The sequence below is a fragment of the Sphaeroforma arctica genome (genome assembly GCF_001186125.1).
Source record: "Sphaeroforma arctica JP610 unplaced genomic scaffold supercont1.2200, whole genome shotgun sequence".
Lineage (NCBI taxonomy): Eukaryota > Ichthyosporea > Ichthyophonida > Sphaeroforma > Sphaeroforma arctica.
Window position 1 is genome coordinate 4,478 of NW_014038358.1, and position 1,834 is coordinate 6,311.

The 1,834-nt window shown below is 40.9% G+C and overlaps 1 protein-coding gene across 1 annotated transcript; it reads left to right on the forward strand.

The window, feature by feature from the left end:
- Window positions 1-341: 341 nt before the first annotated feature.
- On the forward strand, window positions 342-1,569 carry SARC_12288 (hypothetical protein; the record flags this gene model as incomplete). The annotated part of the gene is made up of 3 exons (XM_014293609.1): window positions 342-386; window positions 471-724; window positions 1,419-1,569. Coding segments are annotated over 3 exons (450 nt in total), but the record flags the coding sequence as incomplete, so codon positions are not given.
- Window positions 1,570-1,834: the final 265 nt, after the last annotated feature.

The window sequence follows — 1,834 nt, forward strand, 5'->3', positions numbered from 1 at the left end:
TTATTATTATTATTTATATATATATATATATTAGTATATAGATATATACATATATATATATATATATGTATATATATATATATATATTTACGTATATATATATATATATAATATGAATATATATATAAATATATTGATTTTGGAGTAATTTAAGATCAGTTCTCCACGAATGTATATTCTCTATGTGTTAAGTAATAAGTCGTCACAGAATTGCTGTTGTTAGGGTGTAAGTGTTTATGCTCATAGTCATGGTGGTGGTTGTTTCGTTGACCTGTTCTTACCATAATCTCTCTTTCAGATTGATATGTAAACCTACTATCGCATGTTCACACTGAATGCAAATGGGAACGACAATATATTCACCCGCCTTATTAGCATATATTCATGTTTGTTTGTTTTTTATCGTTAAAATATCGAACTCAAATCCTCATTCCGTATCCGCCGCTCCTTGCTCTTCCTCTGCAACCCAGATAGACCTACACGCCTTCAGCAATGTAAAGGTCAAACAAGACTATCTACGTGAACAGGGCCAGGAGGCCTCCCGACTGTCCACTAAAGCCTATCCCTTTGTGCTCGTATTCTCCTTGTTGCTAGTCTCTCCCCTGTTGATCGTTGCCATGGCAATGGGATCTCATGATGACGTAGTCATCATCCTGACGTCCGTGGCTGCGGCGGTGAACCTGGTGGTGTGGGCCGTTTACTCTGCCGCTTGCTTCGAGTATTCGTATGTGGTGTGACACCCCTTTTGCTCAGCACATCTTTTGTTCATCTATCTGGTTGTGTGTGTCTATGTGTTTATGCACGGGTGTTGTGTGTGTCTATGTGTTTATGCACAGGTGTTGTGTGTGTCTGTGTGTTTATGTACAGGTGTTGTGTGTGTCTGTGTGTTTATGTACAGGTGTTGTGTGTGTCTGTGTGTTTATGCACAGGTGTTATGTGTCTGTGTGTTTATGCACAGGTGTTGTGTGTTTGTGTGTTTATGCACCGGTGTACCTTACCCGTGACTTACCCCATCTCTTGTTGATCCTTTTCCCATTGAGCTTTTGTTGTTTGTTGTTAGTAGGTGTTATGTATATCATATACCCCACTGTCTTCAGTTGGTACAGAGTCTCATACACATGACATTACATATAAGTGTGTCTAAACAACTCGACAAGCAAGTACGAAATACCATCTGATGGCTTTCATGCAATTTATATTCATGGGACATCCTATTAAGCCCTATTTTTTTACATCACTTACTACACCTACCCCTACCACCTACCTTACTTACCCCTACCACTGTTCCGTGTGTACAAACACAGTGAAGCCGTGTTTCTGTGCAATTCACAAACATGTAACACCCTACTAAAACCCTGGTTTTTCCCCCATCACATACTACCCCTACCCCTACCCCTGTTCCGCGTGCGCACACACAGTGAAGCTGTGCTACTGAAGGCGCGTGGAAAGAACTTTGTCTGGACTGTACTATGGTCCATATTCTTCATGCTCACACTGTCGTGGTTGCTAACTCTGCTGGCGTGGTTTGAATACCGAGACGCCAGCCCCACCACCAATGACGAACCTCAAGTATGGCTAAATGTGTGATGTGTGCTTGTAATGGACTCATTGTACGAGAAGTCATGTGTGCTTGTAGTAGTCATGACAACACGTATGATAGGTCACTGTTTCAGAAGTTATGTGATTGTAGTAGCCTCATTGTTCGAGAGGTTGTGTGTGCTTGTAATAGTCACGACAACACGTATGACAGGTCATTGTTTCAGAGATTATGTGTATTTGTAGTAGCCTCATTGTTCGAATGGTTATGTGTGTTTGTAATAGCCTCATTGTTGCC